General features: G+C 34.9%; 2 protein-coding genes and 1 long non-coding RNA gene across 7 annotated transcripts; 2 read left to right on the top strand and 1 right to left on the bottom strand.

The window, feature by feature from the left end:
* Positions 1–9,875: 9,875 nt before the first annotated feature.
* LOC110816633 (uncharacterized) lies at positions 9,876–26,937 on the bottom strand. 5 transcript variants are annotated; one of them, XR_015821046.1, is made up of 6 exons: positions 26,831–26,937; positions 25,655–25,720; positions 17,671–17,747; positions 17,416–17,512; positions 10,857–11,042; positions 9,876–10,749 (listed from the first exon to the last, which is right to left on the bottom strand). It is a non-coding gene; the product is annotated as an uncharacterized LOC110816633 (long non-coding RNA). The 5 variants fall into 5 exon arrangements; XR_015821045.1 differs by having other exon boundaries at positions 10,865–11,042; XR_015821048.1 differs by having other exon boundaries at positions 9,876–13,744.
* On the top strand, positions 12,984–15,266 carry LOC110816769 (purine permease 1-like). Its single transcript, XM_022045086.2, has 2 exons — positions 12,984–13,712; positions 14,698–15,266. Exons 1-2 carry the CDS (start codon positions 12,984–12,986, stop codon positions 15,043–15,045), a joined length of 1,077 nt encoding a protein of 358 aa, XP_021900778.2. The 3' UTR covers positions 15,046–15,266.
* Positions 18,456–21,194, top strand: LOC110816632 (purine permease 3-like). Its single transcript, XM_088221633.1, has 2 exons — positions 18,456–19,240; positions 20,761–21,194. The coding sequence occupies exons 1-2, from the start codon at positions 18,515–18,517 to the stop codon at positions 21,100–21,102; spliced, it is 1,068 nt and encodes a 355-aa protein (XP_088077759.1). The 5' UTR covers positions 18,456–18,514; the 3' UTR covers positions 21,103–21,194.
* Positions 26,938–27,279: the final 342 nt, after the last annotated feature.

The following is a 27,279-nucleotide window of genomic DNA, read 5'->3' as shown; positions in this document are numbered from 1 at the left end:
GTGTTTTGGGGCCCATACCGGACGGGGTATAGAGACCTTATGTGTTTTGGCTCCTCTAACCCGACTCACAAAGAAGAATGCCAAGTTTGAGTGGGATGAGGACTGAGAAAGAAGTTTTTCAGAATTAAAGAAGCGGCTGACTACTGCATCCGTGCTGGCTTTACCGAGTGGATCAGGAGGATATACAGTTTATAGTGATGCCTCCTATCTAGGCCTGGGTTGTGTTCTGATGCAGCATGGAAATGTTATAGCATATGGGTCCAGACAATTAAAGAATCATGAGAAGAACTATCCCACCCATGACTTGGAGCTTGCCGCAATCATACACGCTTTGAAAACCTAGCGCCATTATTTGTACGGAGAGACCTTTCAGATCTATACCGATCATAAGAGTTTGAAACACATATTCACTCAGAAGGATCTCAACATGCGTCAGAGAAGATGGATGGAACTCCTCAAGGACTATGATTGTGATATCCTATATCATCCGGGTAAGGGCAACGTAGTAGCAGATGCTCTCAGCCGGAAAAGTGCAGGTATCTTAGCCCATTTGATGGTTTCAAAATGCAGGCCAATTGGGGCCACGCAACAGGTTCGACTTCAGGATCTGAAGAGAGTCACATGTTTGGGCCGCCTGACAGTCCAGCCCGAGTTAATCCAGAGAATAAGGGAAGCCCAGTCAGTCGACCCCGCCCTGGTAGCCCGCAAGAAGGATGCAGAATAGGGAGTAAGCTCAAAATTCTGAATCTCTGCCGATGGATTACTTCATTTCCAAGACAGAGTGTGTGTTCCAGATGACCGTGAGTTAAAAAGAGACATCATAACGGAGTCCCATAGCTCGAAGTTTGCCATGCATCCAGGAAGCACCAAAATGTACCAAAGCATGCGACCCCAGTTTTGGTGGAATGGGATGAAGAGAGACATAGTCGACTTTGTATCTAAATGCTTGGTATGTCAGCAGGTCAAGGCAGAGCATCAGCGCCCAGGTGGGTTACTTCAGCCTTTACCGATCCCGGAGTGGAAGTGGGAACATATCACCATGGACTTCGTATCGGGGCTACCCAAGGCACGTTCAGGACATGATGCCATATGGGTAATTGTTGACCGACTTACCAAGTCTTCCCACTTCTTAGCCATCAGGACGACCGATCCCTTGGACAAGTTGGCAAGAATGTACATCCGGAAAATAGTCAGATTGCATGGAGTTCCAGTGACAGTAGTATCCGACAGGGATCCCAGGTTCACTTCTCGGTTTTGGAGTAGCTTTCAGCAAGCTATGGGAACAAAGCTGTCTCTTAGTACTGCCTTCCATCCCCAGACTGATGGACAATCAGAAAGGACAATTCGTACACTTGAGGATATGCTCCGAGCTTGTGTCCTTGACTCTGGGGGCCATTGGGATGACCATCTACCCCTGATAGAGTTTGCCTACAACAACAGCTACCAAGCAAGCATCGGCATGGCTCCATATGAGGCGTTATATGAGCGCCAGTGCAGATCATCGATTTGTTGGGAAGAAGTGGCCAATAGAAGATTATTCGGCCCGGAGTTGGTAGAGGAGACCACGTCTAAAATAGTTAAAATCAAAAAGAACATTCAGACATCTCAGAGTAGGCAGAAGAGTTATACAGATACCCGGAGGAGAGACCTAGCATTTGAGAAAGACGACCGGGTGTTTCTTAAGGTTACTCCTTTCAAGAGAATTAGTAGGTTCGGCATGAGGAAAAAATTAAACCCCTGATTTTTTGGACCTTTTGAAATCTTAGACAGGATGGGTACTGCTGCCTACAGACTAGCACTGCCTCCAGAGCTCTCTAGAGTCCACAATGTGTTCCACGTATCCATGCTACGTAAGTACAACCCGGACCCCTCTTATGTCTTGGCTCATGAACCGCTTCCACTCCAAGAGAACTTGTCTTATGAAGAAGTACCAGTCGGTATCACGGACCGAAAGAGTAGGATACTTCGCAACCGGAAAATATCATTTGAAAATGTCATGTGGCAAAACCACACGCCCAGGGAGGCTACATGGGAGCTAGAATCAGATTTTAGAGCCCAATATCCCATTTGTTCGATCAAGAGTAAGAAGCAAATTTGGAGGACCAAATTTCTTTAAGGGGGGAGAGTTGTAACACCCAAATTTTTATTTTTATTTTTGTATTTGAATTTTAGTTTAATTTTTTATATATTTAATTTAAAAGATTTTAATTCAATTTAATTTAATTTAATTTAATGAAAATAAAATAATAATAATGATAAAATAGGGTAAAATTATTTTTTGAATTTAATTGAAATTGATTTTGGGAAAAAGAGGTGAAAATTTGGATTCTGGGGGTGTTTTTGAAAAGAAAATCAGAAATTGGAGTTTAAAACATAATTTGGAAAAGTTGTGCCACGTCAGCAGCCCGATCAGCAGCCCCAGCCAACCAGGACACGCCATGTGGCAAGGAAACGCTGACACGGGACTGGCCACATGGGCGATCGGACGGCCCAGATCCATTCTCACACGCACGAACGGCCAAGATCAAATGTGTGCACGGACGGTCCAGATTTAATCTTGATGGACGGTTGAGATTAAAAGGCGAAGGGTATAAATAACCCTACCCACACCCCACCACAAAACCCTAGCCGTGAGTGCCTCGCCGGAGAAGAATAACCAGACGCCGGATGAGCCGAGCCGGCCACCGCCACCCGCCGCCGCACCGGAGAATTTTCTGACCGCCAATCGAGGTAAATTTTCTCCCATTAGCTCGTTTTTCGATGCTGAAAAACCCTGCCAAAGTCCAACGGTGCCGCCGCGGCTTCCCTCTATTTTTGCCTCCGATGAGGCCCTTTCTGGTGTCCGTTCGATGCAATTTTTATACCACTGTGATCACCGTTCTTTTCTCTACAGGTTGACCGGAGTAAAACATCAAAATACGACTCACGCTGGAGAAGCCGCCGCACCCGAAAGCACCGCCACCGGTAAGTCTCGATTTTTCGTGATTTTTTGGTCCACTGAGGGCCCTAGGGTTGTTTTATCGCAGGGACCGATGCAAGTTTGGCCGAATTCAACCGAAAACAGCCAACTCGAGGCGGATCGCCGTCGCTGGAGCGCGGCGGAGCCGCCGTGCCGGAATTTCGATATTGGTCGAAAGGGGCCTTAGGTCTGATTTGAGATTTTTTGGGACATGTGCAGGTACCGGTAGTGCGTTTCAGTTTCCCAGAGAAAATTTAGAGAATTTAGGGACAATCCGTATGCGCACTGTAGAGCCGATTTCAGACCCCAAAACAAGTAAGGATCTCTCACCCTACCTCCTATCATGGCATTAAAGCTTAATAAATAATTAAACGGTATTTTGTGACTTTATAGATATGTATAATTGATTAAGGTTGTCAATGGAGTACGAATCTGATACATTGTTGGTCAGTTGTTGTTTGATCTATTTTTCGGTATTAAATGCAGTATGATATTTGATGTATTTATTTTATCGTCTCGTATGCATGAATCATAATTTCTTTCATTATAGTTTGTATTATGGTGAACCCGCTACTGTGTTGTCTTGTTTGGTGTCAATGACTGGTTTACATATTTGTGTATGATTGGATGATTGAGACCAAGAAAAATGGCAAAAAAGTTATGTGAATTGATAAATGTATAATGTGGACAGCCTGACTAGATATCCTAGGAGATGGTGGACGGACCGGGTCCATAGGAAACCCTACCGGGAACATGGTCTCTCATACCGGACGGGGTATGGAGACCTTATGTGTTTTGGCGCCTATACCGGACGGGGTATGGGGATGGTCCGTTTCACTCTCATACCGGACGAGGTATTGAGGTTTATGATTTTGGCTCCCATACCAGACAAGGTATGGAAACGGCCCTGGAATCAGGTTATTAATGTTAATGGTTCACGTGTAGCGGAGACCCCCTATGGATCCCCATGGATACTAGTAGGCTGGTAAAAGAAGAAATTTATTGTCTGATTATTAAAGTGCAAAAGTATGATATGTGTTCTGTTACAAAGTCGATATGATTTTATAATGGTTATAATGTTATTGTTTTCGTATGTTATTTTCAAGAATCTCACCGAGGTAAGTGGACAGTAAAGGTTTTTATGTTAATCAATGAGTTTGTTATAAATTATGCTCCATTGTTTGTTTTTGTTTTCTACCGACCTTTACTCCTGTGGCAGTGAGATAGTGTGATGTCTTTACTGGGTTAATGTAGCTCATTCCTTACTTAATCATTTCAAATCAGAAAGACGGGGTTCCCGAGCCCGCTCCGCAGGAAGACGGCGAGTTAGACGCCTAAAGACTTTATAGTTCTATTTATAGTGTTTATTTCGAGTATCTCTTTTAATTAGCTTATTCTTTCATGTTTTGAGTACATTTTTTATTATTGTGTAAGGGATGTTAATCAAAATTTTTATTATGCTTCCGCATTTAAAATTCTTAACACATACATTTTCATTTAAATTTCAGAACCGTTACAATATTAATAAGACTCAAAATTATTTTATAAATGCCCGAGCCATTCCCATAAAGGGTTTGGGCCTGGCCCGGTCATTTTAAAGACCTATGGGGCTCTTTAAGCTGTTCGACCCGACATGGCTGACTGACTCATTAGGTATTACCTAGGGCCTAGACCACGATTGATGGGTTGCTGAGCTTCCTACCCAATAAAGTTATATATATATATATATATATATATACACTTCTTATAAAAAAACTACACACGCATATATATGAGAGACATTGCGCGGGGGGCCCATAGTCATAAACAACATTAAATGAGAAAGAAATTAGCATTGATGGAATACAGAAGACTGCTTCCTACCATTCATTAAATGGCTACTTTTTTCTTTTTCTTTGTTCTTTTGAATGATAGTGGTGGCTGTGCTTAAGACAGACTAGACATTATATTCAAAATCGACCTTCAACTGTTTGCTATTAACAACCTATATATATATATACACGTATGCATATATGTTTCGGATTCGCATGAGACAGTTTGTCGGTTGACGGAGACTTTATTGGAGTTTTACCCACAAAATTATTTAACTAAATTTCATCGCAAATTTTTCAGAGCAAATTACATAAACTACCCAATTTTTTAAACCGAATGATGAACTCCATGATGTGTAATTACAAAGTTTTTGGTATCACCGTTAAGCTTTGATGTTAAAATTTAATAACAATAACAAAATTACTAAAATGCTCCTTTTAAAATAAATTACCATATAGCCTTAACTGTGTGATAAACTCAAAGTTTTATGGGTCTCAAAAATTTTTATTTGTTTAGTTAAGAAATAAGTTTTTAAATAACTTCTATACAAATTTTAAAATAAATTTATTTTAACACTTTCAAATTTTGAGGGTACAAATTTAATGTACATAAGGTGTTTATAACTATTTTTTTTTTTGAAGAAAAAAAATAATAAATCGGAATTTTAACCCGTTATAAGTACTCAAATTAAGATGTAATACCCAATTATTTTTATTATTTCTATATAAATATAAATATGTATTAATTGAATTGAATTTAATTTATTTTATTTTATTTTAATTTAATGAAAATAATAGTAATAATAATAATAATAAGGGTGAAAAAAATAATTGAGAATTTAATTGAAAATAATTTTAAGGAAAATGGGTAAAAATTTGGGTTCTAAATGTATTTTTGAAAGAAAAATCGAAAAACGGAGTCAAAACGCAATTTTAAAAAGTTACGCCACTTCAGCTGCCCGGTCAGCAGCCTCGACCAACCAGGACGTGCCAGGTGGTAGAGACACTGATGCGGGAGGCCACGCGGGGGGAGTCACGTAGGCGATCAGTGTGCGCGCGATCGAACGGCTGAGATCCGTTCATGCGCGCACAGATGGCTCAGATCAAAAACGTGCACGGACAGCCCAGATTAATCGCACACGGACAGTCCATATTGAATCGCGATGAACGGTCCAGATTCACTCCCTATTTAATCGCGATCGGACAGTCCAGATTAAAAGTAATGGACGGCTCAGATCAAAAGCGGATGGGTATAAATAACCTCATCCTCACCCAAACCCTAACCCTAACCACCAGCTTGTCGGAGAAGACAGCCCAGCTGCCGGGGAGCCGACCGCCGCCACTCGCCGCTGTTGGCCCTTCCTGATTCCAGTTCGATGTTATTTTTCACCGTTGTGATTACCGTTTCCTCCTCTGTAGGTTGACCGGAGGAAAACACCCAACCGCAACATGAGCCGGAGGAGCCACCGCATCGAAGAGCCCCACTGCCAATGAATTTCGATTTTTTACGTTTTTTTGGCCCACCGAGGGCCCTAAGTGTGTTTTCTTACAGGAACTGATGCAAGTTTGGCTAAATTCGACCAAAAAGGTCGAAAACAGCCAACCCAAGGCGGATCGCCGCCGCCCGTCGTCGGAGTACGGCGGCACTGTCGTCGAAGCACGGCGGAACCGCCGTGCCGAATTTTTGAAATTGGCCGAGTAGGTCCTGGGACTGATTTTGGGTTATTAGGGACATTTGTAAGTACCGCAAGCGCATTTCAGTTCCCGAAGAAAAAATTCAGAGAACCTAGGGACCGCCCGTAGGCGCTATAATCATCTAGTTTTCGGCATCGAATCAAGTAAGGACCCCTCAATCTATTTCCTATCATGGAATTGAAGTTTGAATAAATGATAATACTGTATTTTGTATAAATTAAATCGATATACATAATTAATTAAAGTTGCTAATAGAACCCGAACCGGACATTATTCTCTGTCGATTCTTGTTTAATTTATTTTACAGTTTAAATACATTATGATATCTGGTTTATCTATTCTATGGTTTTAAATGTATGTATTACTGTCTTACTTTACCACTGTGTGATTTTGAAATTTAAGATATGATTGTATTACCGGGTGTATGTTTATTGTTTATGTGATTATGTTTAACTTAGTAACGGAGACTAAGGAAAAACAGATAAGGTAACAGTCTCACTAGATATCCTAGGAGATGGTGGACGGACCGGGTTCATAGGGAATCCTACCGTGAACGTTGTCTCATATCGGACGAGGTATGGAGACTTGGTCATTTAGCGCTCATACCGAACGGGGTATGGGGACGGCCCGCTTCAACTTCATACCGAACGGGGTATTGAGGTTTAATGTCCTGGTACTCATACCGGACGGGGTATGGGGACAGCCCTGGAATTAAAATTGTTAATGAGAATGGTTCACGTGTAGCGGTGACACCCCTATGGATATTAGTAGGCTGGTAAAAACGAGAAACGATGATAATCAGTTATTGTTAATGAATACAGATTTATGATATGTTTTATATTACTGATTATGCATGAAATTGTGATATGTATGATATTATTGTCTTTATAGGTTGTTTTCACAGGTTCTCCAATGGTAAAAAAAAAAGGGTAAATAGTTTTATTTTAAATAAATGTATTGGTTTAAATCTATTACTCCATTGGTTGTTTTGATTTTTTTACCAGTCTTTACTTCAGTGGCGATGATATAGTGTGATGTACTTACTGGACTAGTGTAGCTCATTTCTTATTTAACCATTTCAGATCAGGGGGACTTGGTTCCCGAGCCCGATCCAGAAGAAGACTACGAGTAAATGCTAGATGCCTTATAGTTTCCTTTATTTTTCTCATTTCTCGTATTTCTTTCAGAGAACTTATTTTGTAATGTTGTTTAGTACTTTTAAGTTAGTGTACAAGGGATGTTAATCTAAATCTTTTATTTCACTTCCGCACTCAGATTATTATATATATTCCCTTTTGAATTTCCGGGGCCGTTACATAAGAGAACTTAAACTTATTGAAACTTAACCCAACTTGATAATTGTTCTCCCACCAATATCCTAATTAATAAAGTTTTCAATATTACTAAATCAAATATCTTAAGTCAATCATAAATAATCTGTAATGCACTAATAAAATGATAAATTTTACGTTGTTAGTGAAATTCGAACTCGTAACATTCATGTAAAGGTAAATGATTCCAAACCTTAAGTTTTTTTTTATTAATGATCACTCTCTTTATTTTTTAATATTTGGGGGACCTTATTAACACTCTTATTGATATATAAATATTCTTTGTACGTAGATTTGCATTCCTTAATGTGTGTGAGCGAATATATATGCTTTTTTTTTTTTGACAAAAAAATTTTGACATATTAAGATAAATCCTACACCTCAAATTTTAGTTGGTTTTTTTAATCAAAATTTAGTCTATTGAGACAAATACCAAACTTGTAAACATTGAGTGACTAAAATACTTCTATTACAAGTAGGAAGACTATGATATAATGATTAAATAAAAAATACTAATTGAACACTTTAATTACAGAGGAGGAAAGTTGCATGTGATTTATAAGATAATAAACTTGTTGAAACTTAATTCAACTTGACAACCATAACCCTATAAATATCTTAGTGAATTAAGTTTTTAATAATATTGAGTTAAATATTATATGTTAGTTGTAATTTAAACTCTATTTTTTTGAATGAGGTTCGAACGTGTACTTTTGAAACAAAATATTTTAACTATTAAATTACGTAATTGTTGGTGCCTGTATAGATGTTTCAATTTCTTTTAAAAGCTTTTGAGAATACAAATGTCAATTTTAATTAAGATTAGTTAGTTCTAAATCCTAAATTTTTTAATTAAAAGTAATTTTTTTTATTTTTTTAAAGATTTTGAAAACTTTATTGATAGGCTTATTAATATGTAAGTACTCTTTATATATGGATTTACATCGTTTTACCACGTGTACTTTTTTGATTTAAAATAATAAAAAAAATTGACATATAAAGATAAATCATGCCCTCAAATTTTAATTGAAAATCAAAATTTAGTTGATTGAAACAGATACCAAACTCCTAAGAGTAAAGTGACTTAAATACTAATGAATTTTAGTTGATTGAGACAAATACCAAACTCTTAAACATGTGACTGAAATACCACTATTTAATAGTAACAAAATCATGATGCGACTACTTAATTAAAAAATTTTAAGTAAAAAAAAAAAAAATGGATTTATAAGATACTAATAAAAAGATTGCACGTGGGATATTGTACCTAAGTGATAATCTAATTGGTTTGCTAGCAAGCAACTTAAATTAGAAATTGACTAAATCAGGAAAATTTATGTTGTTACATTATTTTTTGGACATGAGAGGAAGGAACAAAATACGCTAAACTAATAAGTCTGCAACATAATAAATTGGAATTAAACTGCTTTAAGTTTGTTCTACTTTTTTAAATTAAACCTATGCATATTGGTTCGTGTTATATTTTTTACATATATATAAATATATAATATTTTAATTTATATATTGAAATCAGTTTTATTTGAAAATCACACGTGCCATAATACACAGACATTTATAAACTTTGTACGGATATAGGGTGGGTGAGTTCAGGTTTCACAAAGTCAATATGCACAGGTGTTATCTTTTCTATGGATATGAGAGTTCAATCATGTGAAACATGAGATTCTCGATATACAAGTCGGTCTCCGCAATCAATTTCATATTGCTTTTATGCTAGGAGAGGTTCAGCCCGTGAATGAGTTCCAAATTTTCAACATTAAGATTAATGCTTCAAGTTGTTACAAATCAACTGCTAGGGCCAGGATTATCGTTAGTGGAGCGATCTGCGCGTCCAACTTTAATCATTCGGTAAGACAAGCTAGAAAGATATCATGTATCTTCAGGCACTCAATGATATCATGTATTCTTAGAAAGTCTTAAAAGAGTAAGATATTGGCTTCCCTGTACAAGAGAGCCACCTTGATCATGAATATTCTTATATATATATATATATATACATACATACATACATACATACATACATATTGTCTTTCACCTTATCCATCTATCAGAAAGAAATGAAAATAAATTATCAAAAAATTTTACTATAAGATCATTCAAAACCTGTCTTGAATGAGGACAGTTTGATAGTACATAAAAAAAAATATCTTTGAGGTCTCATGTATAGCTAGGATAGGTATCATCAACTGTCTCCGCACTTCAAAGAAGAATAATTGAGCCAAGATCAAAGATAAATTGACGCATATTTGATCCTGAAATTTCATCATTGAAATGTTTCCAACTCAAAATATTATCTTCCAATTCTCCCATCTTACTTTTAATCATGGATATGCCAAAGCGCATTGAAAGTGGAAAGCAAGATTCGAGCTTCATCCAATTTTAAGAGTCATCCATATTGATATAAGTGGAAATATTTCTACCACACAGCTGTAAAGAGATATCTTTAAACGCAATATAGAGCAAAAATCTATCACCAACCCAGACATCCATCCAGAATTTAATTTTTCTTCCACTACCCACCAACCACTTAAACACTCACCATTTTCAGGATCAGAATTATACTTGATCCGGCTTCTCCAAGCATATGGTTAGGGGATTGGACAACTCAAGGACGTCATCATGAGGTCAGTATTTAGTTTCTAATATTTGCGCCTAAAGATTAGTAGGTCTCATGACCAGCCTGCAACCGAGTTCAGAAATATAGGCACCATCGTTCTCCTTCATTTTGCAAATTGTAAACCCATCCCTCTCCTTAACTTGCAAACTCTATCCCATTTAACCAATCAATCTTTTGGTTATGAGCTCTAGAATCAAAAAAGAAATCCCTGTTGAGTATGTCCAAGTGGTTAAAGATGAGGTAGACAACATGATTGTCAGTATATCATACGATTTCTTATGGTAGATATAACTGCGTTAACCAGAGTGGTTCAACCTGCCATAGATAAATGAGGTATTTGCCATCAAGCATATTTGTGTGGACTTAATAATTAACTGCTTGACAAGTATTATGCATGATCCTAAAGTGCATCAGTGGGATACCTACATACCGTCCAGGATTAGCTGTAGGTGGGACACTGCTAAGTTTGCTTTGATACCTCGCCACAATCACGTCAACATTATTAGAAATGTAAATCTTCTATTTAGCCAAGGTGAGCTTATACTCAAAGTTTGCACAAAAGACATTCAAACAATTTTTCAAGACTTCCATATGCTCCATCAAAGCCTCTGCAAAATAAATGAGATCATCAGCAAAAAAACAAAAAAACAAAAAAAGGGAAAGTAGAGAATCATCTCCTACAAAATTTTAGGGGTTTCTAGTAGAAGCTTCCTCTCACCACAGAAGCTTCTCCTAGTCATTTCTCGGACCTCCATATCCCTTCGGCTTATTAATAACAGTAGCGGTTCTCTCAAAATCATATTTGTGAGGTTGTGATTTGAAATAAAAACAATATTCATCAACCTACATCTCCACAACTTAAGCTCACTCATTAAACCAACCGTATACCTGCATGCACCGGATGCTCTAGTTATTTCTAACCCATTTTTAGATCATAAATCTTCCTTTTTATTTGGTACTTTAGTCTCTTACTTACTGAGGATAGCACATTGACACATCAACCTGGCCACATTATCATCTTTCACAACCTCTCCTCTTTGCCAACTTTGATATCCTATGTCCTTTCATCTCCCTTTTACAAGTTTACTTCCGGGAAATGAATTTTGGCATATTGATACAAGACATATTCTTAAGCATGCAGCAAGAAAGAAGAAACAGATTGTCTTGAAGATTCGAATAGCAACACCCAACAGACTGTCCTTCGGTTTTGTAATACTTTAATTTGGATATTACAAAGGAGATTTTGAAAGTTGTTTACCAATAGCTACAAAATTATTGTTTACGGCCCATAGTCTTTCTTAAACAACAACCTGAGCAATCTCTAAATAAACATTTTTAACTTAATCGCAACTTGTTCTAAAGTCAGCGTTGTCCCAAATTAAAATCAATGAAAGATAATCGGAGCAGTATGGTCAATCATCCCTTGTTTTTAATTATATTTCCGTCTCCCACTCAGTCATAAGCCAAAAAACAGCTTTCTATTTTCTAAAGAGTAACCTCGTGGAGAAGAGCAGGTAATATATTGGAAGGTAGTTAAGCCGGCCCCATAACATCAAACATGATCTCTAGTTTCTTGTCCCGCATTCCTCCACTCAATTCAAACTCACAATCATTCCGTCATTTAATTGACCAGAAGATAATTCTAGTGCCTGATTTGGTCCCACCAAACTTGAGCTCTAAGTCTCTAAATTAATAGGTCAAGATAAAATAGAATTAGAAAATTTGAAGAGAATTAATCATCCATATTATCATAATAATTTATCTTTGTAATAACAATAATAATATCACCAATTATAGACAACTTAAATGTTTGTAAATCTTTTCTAATTTATCACTTTTTGAAATTTTATTGTCATTATTATTTTTAATGTGTGTGTCTGTGTATATATATAACATTTAGCCAAAGAAATTCTATCACAAATTTATTGGATAATTTATTAATAGAAGATTGCACGACGCATGGAATTGAAAAGATATTAACAATTAGGCATGGAGTACCATCATTGACGTCTTATATAAAGCATTAATCCTGCAGTCTACTCGTTTAATCATCTGACACAATTTCTCCCAACTTGCACTCATTACGGATTCTTTTTTTTTTTTTTTTTCCACCTACAAACAGAAAGAAAAGACAAAATGAAAACAGAACTAACGTCCTCTGGTCCAGATACTATCACAAAGGTCAAGCAAAAGGGGACACGAAAGTCGTTTGGTGCATGATGGATCCTGATAAATCCACCGGAATATGGTGGGCACATTGAACCTTACGTCCTTTATAACTTCTATATATAAATAAAAAAAAAAAAAATTTAATGACGTAACAAACCAAATCAAAAACCTGATTGGCTTTTCTTCGTTCCACACTTCCATTTGAGACGTCAATTAGGAGCAATCAATGCATTTTGGATCCACATGAAAAGGTAGTCTTTGGTCCGTAATATATTCTATTTTTGTAGATGTCTACACCCATAAGGGCTTCCAGCGACAAAAGGCAGAGCAGGCAGAGTATTAATGTAATAAGCTAAGCTTGTGGGCTTTGTGCTAAAGAAATGGAGAACCCAGAACCTACTTTGAGCACGACTATGAAAAAAGTTCTACTAGTTCTAAACTGCATCATACTCACAGTCGGCAACTGTGGTGGCCCTCTTATCATGCGCCTGTACTTCATTCATGGTGGCAAACGAGTCTGGTTCTCAAGCTGGCTTGAAACAGGCGGTTGGCCCATCATCTTCCTCCCTCTCACAGTTGCCTACTTTTACCGGCGCCATACTCAAAAATCAAATCCATCTCAAAATAACAAGTTCTTCCTTATGGAATCTCGATTGTTCTTTGCCTTCGTAGTTATAGGAATTCTCACAGGCTTTGATGACTACTTGTACGCCTACGGTGTGGCCCGTCTTCCAGTTTCTACTTCTTCGCTGCTCATAGCTACCCAGTTGGCATTCACAGCCGGCTTTGCTTTCCTCTTGGTGAAGCAAAAGTTCACATCATTTTCGATAAATGCAGTGGTGTTGTTGACCGTTGGAGCGGTTGTCTTGGCCTTGCATACGAGCAGCGACAGGCCAGGGAATGAATCAAACAAGGAGTATATTATGGGATTCTTGATGACACTTGCTGCGTCGCTTTTATACGGGTTGATCTTGCCTTTGGTGGAGTTGTCTTACAAGAAGGCCAGGCAGCAAATTACTTACGCTCTAGTTATGGAGATCCAGATGGTCATGTGTTTGTTTGCTACCGGTGTTTGCACAGTAGGAATGCTGGTCAACAATGATTTCCAGGTATGATTATTGATTAATGCATGTTCGTCCACCTGTATCTCGGTTTTTCCGGCCAAAATACTATATTAAAAGGGTGTGGATATTTAGACGAAAAATTATTATATTAATCTCCAAAATTTTTTGTTTACTTCGATAACATTTTTTTTTTTTTGGATTAAAATATAATATTTTTTATTTATTCTAAATATATAATTTTCTTTCATTTTTTTAACAGAAAAAAAATATAATGATTAATCTATATTTAAATGTTTTAAAAATAACTTAAAAAATAATTTTTTTTTTTTTATAAAAAAGTTAATGTATAAAGTAATTATTTGAAATAGGAAAAGAAAGTAAGCATTTAAAATAAATGAAAAACATTAAAAATTAAATTGTAAAAAATATCAAACTTTAGAAACGGTTTTATTTTCAAACATCATGAACATTCAAAGACATGTAGACTAAGAAAGATCTCCAAGCCGGTTGGTATTAGGACTTCAAAGTATGTTTACTCTCTACTTTACTGGTATTATAATAAAGAATAATTAAAAAAATTATAAAATGCCGATAATAACAAATAGCTAGAGGAGGATGAAAAGAACATTTTATATAACATGGGTTTCTTGTACACTTAACAAAGTATCTCTTACATTTTAATGGAAGTATGGAATATTCCTAACATTCAACTTTATGGGAAGTGAACCTCAAAATTAATATTTTGTATAATAACGAAAAATCAAGCCCAAAGATATTTAAATTGACATAAAAATATTTATGAAATTTAAAAATATTAAAAAAAAAAAAAAAACGACATACCAAAAATCTATACATACTGCACTTGAAATGCTTTACTAAAAGAAAGCACCATAAATCATAAAGAAATTTATCTTAAGATTCGAAAATAAGCAAGAAATTAAGAAAACAAGCATGGAATACTCCATCTTCATCAATGTTCCGTCTACCCAAAATGTTATCTTCTATCATACTCTATTCTTTTCTTCTTCAGGCAATTTCAAGAGAAGCAAAAGCATTTGAGCTAGGTGAAACTAAGTACTATTTGGTGGTGGTGTTTAGCGCAATGGTGTGGCAATGCTTCTTCTTGGGGGCAATAGGAGTCATCTTCTGCGCTTCATCTTTACTGTCTGGTATTATAATTGCAGTTGGACTACCGATAACAGAGATCCTAGCTGTTATTTTCTACAAAGAAAAGTTCCAACCTGAAAAGGGTGTCGCCCTTGCACTCTCCCTCTGGGGCTTTATTTCTTATTTTTATGGTGAGATAAAAGATACCAAGAAACAGAAACCCAGTATTTTAGAAACAGAAATACCACGAGTTCCTAATCCAGACTCATAATAGCCTGGCTACCAAAATGTTTCTTGTTTCTATAACATATGTTCGCTTGAATATGAATGAGGGATTTATTCACAAAAGATAGATATATAATGCATGTAAAAGAAAGTTTCAATCAGGAATTGTTCTCATGCATCAAGCTTTCATCAAGAGGGAAGCTTAATCTGAAGTAAAAATCCAGCATGTATTTGACCTATATATATATTGCTGTTGTTGGAAGTCTATGTACCTTTGTATATTTAATTTTTTAGGTTTTTTGTTGTTCTAGATAATACTAATATTTGACCATTGTATATCTAAATTAACAGCTAGTGTAACCACCAATTTATCTTATAATTCAATTATTAATTTAGATAAATTATATTCTGACACAAACTTAAATTTTGTGGAAAGTCCACTTAAATCAATAATATTTTGAAATAAAAAAAAAAACAAGAATCTTACTAAATTGATAAAAATTAAACTCTTATACAAAGTAAGGAAAGTGTACACCAAAGTTTTATAATTTTTATAAAACCACAAGCCTAATTGGCTATTCCACGTCCCACAATTACATAATTTGTTATATAATTTTTGATATTTAAAGAAAGTCCGACAATTAGATAAATATTATTAGTTGATCTTAATTTTTGTTATATAAGTTTTTAGTAAAATTTAAGATAAACTAATTACATCAAGCAAATCTTTCGATCATTTTTACTCTTACAGCTTATTTATATATGCCATGCTTGATACTCCCGAGAGCTTCCAGCAATAAACAAGGACAAAGTAGACAGAATTTGGAAAAAAGCTGGCTTGTCCTAAGTAAATGCAGCGGTCTTGTTTTGACGTCGCATATAAGCAACGACAAGCCAAAGGAGGAATCAGAAAGAGTATAAACAGGGGTCTTCTTAACCATTAGAGGGGCTGTTTTTGCCTTGCATATAAGCAAGGACAAACGAAAGAATGAACCTACAAGGAGTATATGCAGTGGTCCTATTGAACATTACAGTGGCTGTTTTGACCTTGCATATAAGCAAGGACAAGCCGGAGAATGAATAAAAGGAGTATATTTTGCAAAGAAACTTTCCTTTTCCATTTCTTCTTTCCTCACTCAGGTTAGTCCGAAAAAGATTCGGCCGTTTCTTTTTTTTTTTTTTAATCCTTTTTATCCTTCTTCTTTTACTCTCTCTCTCTCTCTCAGGTCAGGCCTAAAACAGACCAAGCCCATTCATTTTTTGTTTTTTCTCTTCTTTCCTTTCATTTTTTTTAAGAAAGCGCCCAAACCAAAACGTTTTTTTTTTTTTTTCTTTTTCTCGTCCTCGGCACAGGCCATGGGCTCCAGGTGTGCCTTTAACCCACCTACCCAATCCGCATCATCTTGGGGAGGGCCATTTTTAAAGCCTTCTTCCTCTGCCTTCGAAAAGAGAGCATAGGTGGCTCTAGTCGATGAGGTCAAGAACTTAGATGCTACAAAAGAGTGAAGAGAGAGAGAGAGAGAGAGAGATGCTCCAAAGTGGAAGAAACCGGCAGCATGTGAAGTAAAAAACAATACTACATGTCACCGGTTGGAACATGCAGCATTATTTAGTTAGTTAACCTTTCACCCCACATTTCTTAAGGCATTTGACATGATAAACATTTTAAATAATATTTAAATTATTTAAAAATTAAATCATTTTCTCTTACTTTTCCTCTATATCGAAACATAAAACTAATAACATGAATTTCATAAATTATGAAGTAAAAAAATATATATATATCTTCTTTTTTTTTTTTTTGGGTCTCAGAAGGATGGAAATTAAGAGCATTGAGGGAAGCAACAAGAAGGATCATATGAGAAGTAGAAGAATAGCGGCTGGTGCCATTCACCAAACTGAAAGTAAACTTTTTTTTATTAATATTTTACCTTATAATTGAATTTTTTTGAAATAAATTTTAAATTTATGCACTTAATAAAAGTATAATGACAACAATTTATTTCAACACAAAATTACCATTAAGATTATACAAGAACTTGAAAATAATAATAATAATTTGCCATGTGAGGAAATGAATTTTATTTTTTAATCAGTGAATTAAGTTAAATATGTAATTTTAAAAATATTTTTTTCTTTCTTTTTGTCATAATATTTTCTCTTTTTTTTTTTTTTAACAAAATTTTTTTCCTGTCACCGTTATCACATTTTTACATTTTGAACTTTTTATGCAAATTGATAATGAAAATCTCCAGATGAGAATGAGTAAAATCACAATATTCCAAAACACAAGAAAGATGAAGCAGAATCACACAACCAAAGAACCTACTTTTAGATTAGTTGTTGATTTGGTAGGTTTCAAGTGAAAATATGAAGAATCAATAAAGAAAGAACCTAAAGAGCATTTAAATCATACCAATATTTGACTCTGAGCCAGAGCGTAAAACAGCCACACCATATGCCTCCTGACCCTTGAGTTGCTTGCAAAGCTGACCCTGTCATAAGCTTTTTCCCTGTTAAGATGAGTACAAAGCAAGTTGAAGCGAAAAAGATGCAGTTCAAAAAAAAAATTGTAATAGTAAATTTAAGTTATCTTGGGATATTGAATTGTTTGAACGTGTGATTGAGGTCTTTGAGATCAAAATCTTTTACTTCTAAAATCTATAATTACCAGATGAATCTTCAAAACTATTGAACTGCCTGTCCTGATGAAGGTTGAGTTTCAATTCTCCCACCAATTTCAGGGAACTAAAATGTCCATTTCAGAAAGAAATAAAAGTAAATTCCTGATTCTGATACTGTTAAAAACAAACACTGAATGAAGGAATGATAAAGTGACATTTCAATCATAATAATTTCGAATTATTTCTAGACATAATCTTAATAATTATCAACGAAGTTTCCATTTAAAAACATCATTAGTAATAAAAGTAAATCTTTGGCGTGGATTTCCCCTTCGTTCTTGGCTGTACTTTTCCTTCTCATTTTAATAATATCTTCTTTCATTAAAAAAAAAAAAATTTAAAAAAAAATCACAGAACCATAGGGTTAAAGAGGCGGTAAAAAAATTTGGTCATGATTAATTGTCATCCAACTAATAAATTACAAAGTATCCACTGCTGGGTATTCAAATTTGTTCTCCTTTACATCTTGAATTATCTAATAATTTCCCATAATATTTTATAATTTCTATCTGTATAAATAAAAAAGAAAAACCACAAGCCTAATTGGCTCTTCCACGTTCCATTTAAACTATACAAATCAACATAAACAAACTTAGAATATTACATATGTGCGATTTATTCATCTCAACTTTTTGTTATATATTTTTTTAATAAATTTTAAGATAAACTAATCATATCAAGTGAATAGTTAAACTCATTTGTCTTCTTACAGCTAGTTTATCACCAAGAGCTCCTACGTCCTAGAATATATATATGGCATACCCTAATAGTTTCCAGCAAGCAACAAAGACAGTAGGCAGAATTTTAAACAAGCTGGCTTGTGCTAAATAAATGGAGATAGAACCTAAGTCAAGGACCATTATGAAAAGGGTTCTTCTAGTTTTAAACTGCATCATCCTCATCATCGGCAATTCTGGTGGCCCCCTTATCACACGCCTCTACTTCATTCATGGTGGCAAACGAATATGGTTCTCAAGTTGGCTCGAAACAGCTGGTTGGCCCATCATCTTCCTCCCTCTCACAGTCGCCTACTTTTATCAGCACGGTGGGCAACAGTCAAACCCAACACACAGAAACAAGTTTTTCTTTATGAAACCTCCTGTGTTCTTGGCTTTTGCAATCATAGGAATTCTCACAGGGTTTGATGACTACTTTTACGCCTACGGTTTGAAGCATCTTCCTGTTTCTACTTCTTCACTGATCATCACCACCCAGTTAGCATTCACAGCAGGCTTTGCTTTTCTCTTGGTAAGGCAAAAGTTCACGTCATATACAATAAATGCAGTGGTGTTACTGACCATTGGAGCAGGTGTTTTGGCCTCCCATACAAGCAATGACAGGCCAACGAATGAATCAAACACGGAGTATATTTTGGGGTTTGTGATGACACTAGCTGCTTCTGCTTTGTACGGGTTGGTCTTGCCATTAGTGGAGTTGTCTTACAAGAAGGCGAGACAGGAAATCACTTATGCTCTAGTTCTGGAGATTCAGATGGTTATGTGTTTCTTCGCTACTGGGGTTTGCACAATAGGGATGCTAGTTAACAATGATTTCCAGGTATGATTGCTGATTTCCGTATGTTTGTCTATATCTGTCTTGCCCATCAAAATACAATCAAAAGCGGGTCACAGTACATGTATACTAACTACTAAACACGGATATTCAAGTACATTAAGAGAGATCTAAGCTGCTTAGAGCTAAGAGTAACATTCGTAAGGACTTCAAAGTTCTAAGATGTTTATAATTTGAAATATTTTATATAATATAGGCTTCTTCTGGTTAAGAGTATGCTGTAATTGCATTTTAATGGCAGTAAAAAATATTCCGAAGGTTCAATCTTGTTTGTCAAATAACACTTAAAAAATTACAGATCCGCAAGTGTTTTGTATTAGTTTCATTTGAAACAAAGCATACATAAAATAACATATTAATAAGTTTTGTTCCACTAGCATGAAAGATTTAAAAAACATTGAGATAATATATCAAGAAGTTCTTGTACCATTCAAAAAGAATTCAAATCCGCCCCTAGATTATTTTTTAGATCAAATATAATTTATACTTTCAAATTTCGTCCAAATAATTATCACTAATAACGTGTTTAACACTGTTAACCAAATGCTCATGTGATAGATAAATTACCCAGATGACATCAAGTTTTAAAATATAATAAAAGTGGCAACCATGTGACTGATTCAGCCATCGCTATACTGCTTTTTTTTGCAACTCTGTGTTTCACAATGCCGCTGAACTGAATGATGGCGCTTAAATGGAGGCACAAAAACATTGGAGCAACATTGGCATTGGCAATTTCTTTCTAGTTTTAGGTTTTCTTTTTAATTCTTTATAAATTTATATTTAATTTATGATTATTTCAAACCCTATGCTCATGTTAACAGATCATCTGCCACGTAAGGATTAGTCTAACAGTAGTAAACATGCCATTAATAATTAAGACATATCGGGAGAAAATCTGAAAGTTCAGGTTTAACTGAAAAAAAAAAACATCAAATACACACTGGAAAAAACATCAAATACACATTTGAACTTTTTAGAATAGTAAAGTAGCTTTTTAATATATTAGAACATTAAAAACATGTAGAACATAGCAATATATGCCAGGAAAAAAAGTTTTAGGCAAACCCGGAGGACTAGTGTTATTATTATTATTATTATTTATTCTTTTTCCTAAAAAAAGAACTTTTTTACTTTCACTACGCATGGCCCTTTTATGTCAATTCAAAAACTTTAGTTTAATAATTAGCCATTATATATCTTATAAAAATGTATAGTTAGAAAATGGTTAACAAATCCATATTAGAAAAAGAAAAAATAACCTAAAAACTACTGTTTGGAAGTCAAATAACAAAAGACCAGATTGCTTACTAAATTGGCAAAAAAAAAACACCATGAAAAGATCAAATAATTAAATCATACTTCCAAAAATTCATTACTAAACTCAAAATGCTTTTGTTAAAAGAAAGGGCATCTACCTTAACATTAGAAAATAAGTAAGAGAAAGAGCACTGAGTACCACCATAAAATCATCTTCCCTTATATTCTATCCTATTATATTTCAGGCAATTTCAAGAGAAGCAAAAGAATATGAACTCGGTGAAACCAAGTACTATTTGGTGGTTGTGTTTGGCGCAATAGCATGGCAATGCTTCTTCTTGGGGGCACTAGGGGTCATCTTCTGTGCTTCATCTTTATTGTCCGGTATTATAATTGCAGCTGGACTACCAGTAACGGAAATCCTAGGTGTTATTTTCTATAAAGAAAATTTCAAACCTGAGAAGGGTGTTGCCCTTGCACTCTCTCTGTGGGGCTCTATCTCTTACTTTTATGGTGAGCAAAAAGATGCTGATAAACAGAAGCGGAGTACTCTAGAAACAGAGATGCTACAAGTTTCTAATCCATGATTCAGAAAATTCTAACTACCAAAATGTTTCTTGTTCCAAGATATGTTGTTGCTTTGCTTTAATATGAATTAAGCGTTTATTTGCTTTGGGTAGGTTAGTTCTGTGCTTTAAATGTGTGAAAATGATTTTATATGGCATTATGTGGTCTATGAACACTAAAAATTTTGCCTCTTGAATTTATATTTAAAATAAATCCAATTCTAACATTGTTTTTGAGCCAAAATTTGAAAATAACTCCTAGTTTTGTAACATTTTTTTAAATAACAAGTAACAAAATACCATTAAGTATAGGCATCAAGGGAATGCTGCCATAGAAAGCAGGGTTGACCCATAACCAAAATACCAAGGGTCTAAAACTGTCTCCCTAATTCTATTTATACTCTCCTCTACTGTCTCAAAGACTCTCCTCCTTTCTTCCAAATGACCTAAAATATGGCGAGGGAAATTAACCCCAATTCTCTTTTCCTCCTAGTCAATCCTTAACACGCCCATAAAATCATCCCTAACGGTACCAACCATCACCCATTGATAACCAATAATTCCATAAGCCATTGACCATAAGTTATATGCAACTAGACACCCCAAGAAGAATATAATTACAGGTTTCCTCCGCCCTCTTGCATAAACAACACCAGTTGACTAGAATCCTCCTCCTTTTAAGCTTGTCAATAGTCAATATACATTTACGTCCTCCTTCCCAAGCAAAGAACACAACCCTATGCGGAACCTTCATCTTTCAAATTTGTTTATATGAGAAACTCTTATCAACAAGCTCGTTCGCAGTTAAGTACCTGTAAAAAGATCTTACCGTGAAACTCTCTGTTGCATTAAGAGCCCACATCGGCTTGTCAACATCTTCATTCAACACAACCGGTTCCAAGGATCCCAATAAAACTTCATATTCACCAATTTCTCAATTATTGAGATTGCACATAACTATATTACAAAATGTTGGCTTAATTAATTAAGATATTTTTTTCTATATAATTTTTTCTCATAATAATGTAATTAATTAGAATTCCTATCATAAGAGTAATTTTCTTATCAGTAGATAGAAATTCTGCATATATATCACGTTTATAAAAACATAAATTGTATGAAAAATAAAAGAGAATATTTTTCTCCAAAATTTTACATGGTATCAAAGTCATATAAAGTTATTTTAGAATTTTAATTTCAGGATTTCTTTCAAACCCCTAAAATAGCAAAATATGTTGAGTTTGTACTCACCACCACCCTAGATGGAGTCGCCACCTCTAGTTTCTATCACACGCCGTAACCGGAAAACACGCTAAAGAACAGGTTGAAGCCGCGTTGCACACGAACCTAGAAAACTGTCGTGCGATTCGACTTCCCCGGTCGAATCCGCCACCAACAGTCGGCTGGCTTATCATGATTATCCCCATAACCATTGCTTACTTCCACCATAAAAACACAAATCAACTCAGATCACACTCAGAACATGAAACACCAAATTCATTTTTCATGAAACCTCGTATCTATGTCCCAACTGTCATCTCAGGAATCATCCTAGGTCTCGATGACTACATTTATGACCACAGAGTGGCACGTCTTCTCGTCTCCACTACAACTTTGATCCTCGCTATCCAGCTGGCTTTCACTGCATTGTTTACTTTGTTGTTGGTCGAATAGAAACTCACTCCTTATTCTATAAACTCCATGGTGGTGCCAACCACTGGGGCCTCATTTTTTGGCCTTGCACACTAGCAGTGACAAACCCAATAACGAGTCCGCCAGACGGTATGTCTTGGGATTTATAATGATGCTCAGAACTTTGGTTTTGTCTGCATTTGTCTTGCCAGTGGCAGAGCTCGTTTTCATGAAATGATGCGAAACTCATTATCAATAGTGCAATCTAAAATTCATGTAATACTCAAATAGCATTAAAAACTTAAATTCTAAATAAACCCTTCCTACTTAACTTGCTAAGATAAATGAAAAATGAAATAATGGAAAAAACACCACAAGATTACCTTTGATAAGTTGATTCAATTCTCTGCTCAACGAGAAGAATATAAAACACCTCACGTGTTAAAAACTAGAGTTTATAATTTTATTATTCTCAAAACTTGATGCTTACAACCATGAATTGAATGTCTACTTATAATGGTAGGTCATGTGAATTACAAAAAAATAAATCTTCTAATTTAATTGTAATAAACTACATAAGAAATTAAATCAAACTAGAATAGGAATAAAATTATAATTAAGAAGATTATAGCCATAATAGTGTAGGTATGTCATCCCTCTATACAAACATTTTAAATGATAAAGATCTTCATTAATTGTGGAGATGATTGGGGAAAGAATTAAGGAAGATTATGGCCGGTTTGGAAAATGATTAATTGTCACCATATCTTCCTAAATCCGTGAGATTCAGGCTCCCATAGCCATAGTATTTAGTTTCTTTTTGTTTTTTTTGAGATCATGATTCGTATAGGAGAAGATCTTAGAGCAGTGGCCGATTCTTTCTTTAAGGGATGAGATCCTTGCAGTTTTAAGGACGGTGAAAGAAGAGGAAAATTTCACTTTGAGAAGGCAATCCTCTCATGTTGGAAAGGATTCCTCATAGGTGGGAGGATTTTCTTTCCCCTTTTCCGTTTGGATTATGATGCATGTACCATCGTGCCCTTGGTCGAACAGGCTTGCTATCCTCCTTTTATGGGCTTCCACCTTTGGCTCAACCCTCTCTTCTTTATAGATTCATCCTTTAACATAGACTTGAAAGTTTTCTTTAAATTTATTGGTCTATGATTTAGTGATATTCTATCCACAAAACACAGGTGCACCTTGAAGTGGACTCATGATAGACTTGTCTCCATATAGACTTTGTTTGACTTGAATTGGATCTTTTATCTCATTTAAATGAATCAAATCATGACCTCCTAGGCTTTAAGTTTCTACACTATGACCTTCTACACTTGATAGGTTTTAAATAGTTCAAACCATCCGTGCTCACATCATGAAGGCCCGTTAGCAACTTACTTATCCACTTATGTTGCAGATGCTAATAGTGATAAGTGCTTGCCATTGGGATGCTGGTTAATAATGACTTCAAGGTTAGTTCCTCTATTTTTTTTTACTGTAAATATTCATATATTTTAATATAGAACAAATAATGAATTTATTTTAATATTATTTTTAATTTTTAAATCGATCATTAAAATAATTTTTTTACTTTTTTAATCTATTTATTTTAAATATATATATATATATTCGTTAAATGTCACTAATACTATTAACTGATTTGTTGCACAGCAGCGAATTGGATAATGAATATTTTTGGTTGAATAAATTTTCATGACATGTAAAAAATATTTTAACTCCATGCACCACACCATGTTTAGGTTTCAATTTATCTTATCTCCCAATCGTTTAGGTTTCTACTTAACTCCACACACCACACCATGTTTCCTTGAGTGTCCAGCAAGAACTCCGTAACAGTGGCATCCTTATTGTGAGTGACGGTAAAATCTCTGGAAAACAAAGGGATAAAATTCCCTCTTCCACCCATTCGTTTCTCCAAAAACTCACTCTTTTCCCTGACCCCACGCTATATCTGATAAACTCTAGAAAAACATCATGTCGTATGATAAACTCCATGCAAACCCCTTTTGGAATTCTAGTGCACCAACCCAGCCCCTCTACCTCATGTCTCGCTGCTAAAACCCTCCTCCAAAAACTCCCCTGCTCCATAAATCTCCATAACCACCTTCTCTAGGGAGCTCTATTAAACCCAACTAGAGATCATAACCCCAATCATATCCTCTATTACAACCAACTAGAGATCGTAACCCAACCAAATGATATCTTCTTGTCTCCACATCACCACCCCAATGAAATTTAACTTTAGTTTTTCCAATCTATTAGCAATGTCAAGCGAAATTGAGGATAAAGACATCAAGTACATATGGATGCTAGATAGAGTACTTTTAGTAAGAGTCAGCCTCTCACTTTTAGACAGCAAATGCCTCCTCCATATTAATGGCATTTCTTCTATCCTTCTGCATGCTACATGATTTATTATCAACTGATACACTGAAGTCTCATGGTTACGACAGGAACTTATAAGTAGGGATGCATTTTTCTGCATCTAGGGACACTAACACCCATTCTTAAAGGTTTAGGAACACAGATTATGGTGCTACAACAAAGAACACTAGAAATAGCCAAAGAAAATCATCGCATATATATTTATTTATATGGACGTTTACATGGTTTCATAATTGTAGTCATCAACTAATACGGTAGACACCTTATCCCAATCAAGAATGTATATTATGGGCTATTCCTCCATCTAGAAGTAGTAAAACAATGCGTGTATCTATAAATCCCTAAACAATATTATAACAATAGAATTCGATTTGTAAATTTTTTGTAAATGGGCGGTGCCCCCTTCACACCTTTACTTCAATACAACTTTATACTTTTATTTCAAAAAAAAAAAAATTATAACAATAGAATTGCATTTGCATCATATTTTGATTTATATTATGAGCTCAATCAATAATTATAAATATCATAGGCATACCTTAATTATCTGTATCAGCTAATTGTCACCTTGAAGAGAATTTAATCAAGGGTCTAAGAGAAAAATCTGCAACAACCAAACATATAGACAAGAATAAGATACATCTGCTGCAAATTTGATAAGGAAAACAGAATTAAAAATTAAAGTCCAATTAGTATTCAATAGAGATTAGAAAAGAGCACACACAAGCCATTCTTGTGTGTGTTTTACCAAGTTCAAACCGATTCGAAATCTCAAAAATAGCCACAACAGATAATCAACAGTCGAAAAGCATTTACATAATATAAACTTTCATTTAAGACATTTTTAACTCCTGTCCATTTTTTGTTTATTTTCTTTAACATACCCATGCCCAAGCACCCAACAGATAATCAACAGTCGAAAAGCATTTGAATCTTAGAACCAATATAGAAAAAGAAACAGAAGGAGATGCATTTGAAATTTTGAATCCTTTCCTCTTACCTAGGCTTCAGCTATTGGATGGTGTGAATATCTTCTGGTAGTCTTCACATAGAAAGTTATCATGATATAAGATGCATTTCCTTTTTTTAAGATGTAGAGATGCATATACATTTTTTAATTACTATTATACCATAATGAGAATTATAAAAAAATAGAACTCAACAAGCAAATTATATGTAAAACTTGAGGATTTTCATCAACAAAGTTATAAACAATGAAAAATGACTTTCTATATGAAAAATTATAAGCAAATTACGGTCACCAGATGAGCCCTTCAAAACATCAGCAACACCATATCAGGTCATACTTCCACCATTATTGTGTTCTATGAGAATTGGGAAAATATACTTGAACACGAGAATTGGGAAAATATACTTAGTATTCACTGTAACACGAAATGAAAGTCTAAAAGCTAAATGCTTAGGTTACAAATGTATGAATCACCAGCATTCAGGTCGTGACTTCACCAATACCCCACTTTCTTAAGCATGACTACGAGATTGCTCAAATCTTTACATTTTTTTCCTGAATCTTCAAGCAATAATTCGGAATTGCTAAAAAAATGGAGTATAAATCTCGTCAAAAATAATATTAGGCAATTACATGCGCATCCAGACAACAAAAAGACGGCCCAACTCCATAACATACGCTTCTAGCCGTGAACTGGCCAAAAGTAAAAGACATCGGAAAATCTCAACCCGGCGATGTAGATACCTGACCGACGCGACGGAGATAATGCCTGCGCCTTGAGAGAGCTCGATGAGATCCGAGCGTCTCATTTTTTTTAGGGTGTACTGGGCGCGCAAATAAACCGAAAAAATATATATATATATTATATTCCTTCATTTTATTAACAATATTCAGTAAAATAAATAATAAATTTAGAATTAGAATTATGTTCGCAATCATTTTCAAATATTCTTTTTTCAAAAAAAGTTTACATGATTAATCTATAATTTATTTTTCAATTAAAAGACAAGTGTGTAAATTATATTGAAATAATAAAAAGTCAAGTATTTATATAATTTAATATAGATTTTGAAAAAAGAATTCCGACCTTTCATCAAAATTAATACAAGTTATAATATTTTTGTTTAAATTATAATAACATTAAAATTTATTTAATAAAATTTATAATATATTAGTCAAATTTAAAATAAAAT

Source organism: Carica papaya, chromosome 1, assembly GCF_054855325.1.
Source record: "Carica papaya isolate Zhongbai chromosome 1, ASM5485532v1, whole genome shotgun sequence".
Classification (NCBI taxonomy): domain Eukaryota; kingdom Viridiplantae; phylum Streptophyta; class Magnoliopsida; order Brassicales; family Caricaceae; genus Carica; species Carica papaya.
Note: the sequence above shows the minus strand (reverse complement) of the source record. Positions and strands in the feature narration are given on the sequence as shown.

What these genes read in the sequence shown, in the direction of transcription:
- LOC110816769 (XM_022045086.2), top strand. Translation starts at nt 12,984, where the DNA reads ATGGAGAACCCAGAACCTACTTTGAGCACGACTATGAAAAAAGTTCTA. An exon ending in TGGTCAACAATGATTTCCAG is followed by an intron (nt 13,713 to 14,697) that starts GTATGATTATTG and finishes TTTCTTCTTCAG; the next exon opens with GCAATTTCAAGAGAAGCAAA.
- LOC110816632 (XM_088221633.1), top strand. Translation starts at nt 18,515, where the DNA reads ATGGAGATAGAACCTAAGTCAAGGACCATTATGAAAAGGGTTCTTCTA. An exon ending in TAGTTAACAATGATTTCCAG is followed by an intron (nt 19,241 to 20,760) that starts GTATGATTGCTG and finishes ATTATATTTCAG; the next exon opens with GCAATTTCAAGAGAAGCAAA.